We start from the raw sequence: 1096 nt of genomic DNA on the forward strand, positions 1-1096 counted from the left end.
ATGAATGTTTGTGTTAAATTATTATTTTATACATGAATGTTTCTGTTAAATTATTATTTTATACATGAATGTTTCTGTTCAATTATTATTTTATACATGAATGTTTCTGATAAATTATTATTTTATAGATGAATGTTTCTCTTAAATTATTATTTTATACATGAATGTTTCTGCTCAGTGCCTGAGACGATTCTGTTGTGACTTGGACCTTTATAAATAAATTAAATTGAAAGATCGTCTGCAGACGTCGTTCAGAATGTTCACAAACTAAAATCTGCTGACTCAGCATTGAGACCAAGCGATGGGTCAACCTCTGGACTGGACTCGTTCTTGTTTCTGCAGAGGATCCCGTCCTACAGCTCGGTCCACTTGGAGGCTCAGGATCTGGTTCTGTTCCTGGACCTCCCCGCTCTCCCTCCGGTCCACCCTCAGTCTCTGCTCCAGCCGGCGGCGCTCTGCCTGCGTTACCTGACGGACGCCAATCTTCCCGGTAACTACTCCTCCTTCACCCGTTTGTCCCGTGGACCGGTACCAGCACCACTGATGTAATTTCCTGTCTCTGTCTGCCATCAGATGAGCTGCACAGGTGGGTCTGCGGGCTGATGGAGCGAGCGGGAGCCGCCGCCGACCCGTTAAACTCAAAGCGGCGCCCCGACCTGCCGCGCCCCGACCTGCGGACCGCCGCCTCCATCTTGGTCACCATGAAGCTGATGTTCGGTCTGGACGACTGCACCGAGTGGTAACCGCCACGCCGAGCGTTCAAGTCCCTGTGCTCTCTGCTTCACGCTCGTCATCTGGGTTTGTGTGTTTCAGGGACTTATCGACCGTAGTCGGCCTTCAGGACCCCTCAGGTGGGTTCTTCGCCTGCCTGACCCGCTTTTTACACGAACGTTCAGCTGACGGGGAACCATTTGTAACTTTTAGACTTTCCGAACCGTTTAGCTTTGCTTGCATTCAAATCTCTCTGGAATCTGCTTCAGCTACTTTTTCTGTCTTATGCGACTTTCAGCTTTTAGCTCCTCTATGCTAATTTGAGCTCTTAGCTCCTGTATGCTCATTTTAGCTTTTAGCTCCTTTATTCTCATTTTAGCTCCTA

The 1096-nt window shown here is 47.8% G+C and overlaps 1 protein-coding gene across 1 annotated transcript in view; it reads left to right on the forward strand.

Annotated features, from left to right (window-relative positions):
* Positions 1–1096, forward strand: part of taf1b (TATA box binding protein (Tbp)-associated factor, RNA polymerase I, B) — a 10412-nt gene that overhangs the window by 7489 nt on the left and 1827 nt on the right. The window contains exons 9-11 of the mRNA XM_037685222.1: positions 343–490; positions 574–739; positions 814–851. Coding sequence (XP_037541150.1) covers positions 343–490; positions 574–739; positions 814–851 — 352 coding nt within the window. The remainder of the gene's footprint in view (positions 1–342; positions 491–573; positions 740–813; positions 852–1096) is intronic.

Source organism: Nematolebias whitei, chromosome 12, assembly GCF_014905685.2.
Source record: "Nematolebias whitei isolate Nwh7 chromosome 12, NemWhi1, whole genome shotgun sequence".
Classification (NCBI taxonomy): domain Eukaryota; kingdom Metazoa; phylum Chordata; class Actinopteri; order Cyprinodontiformes; family Rivulidae; genus Nematolebias; species Nematolebias whitei.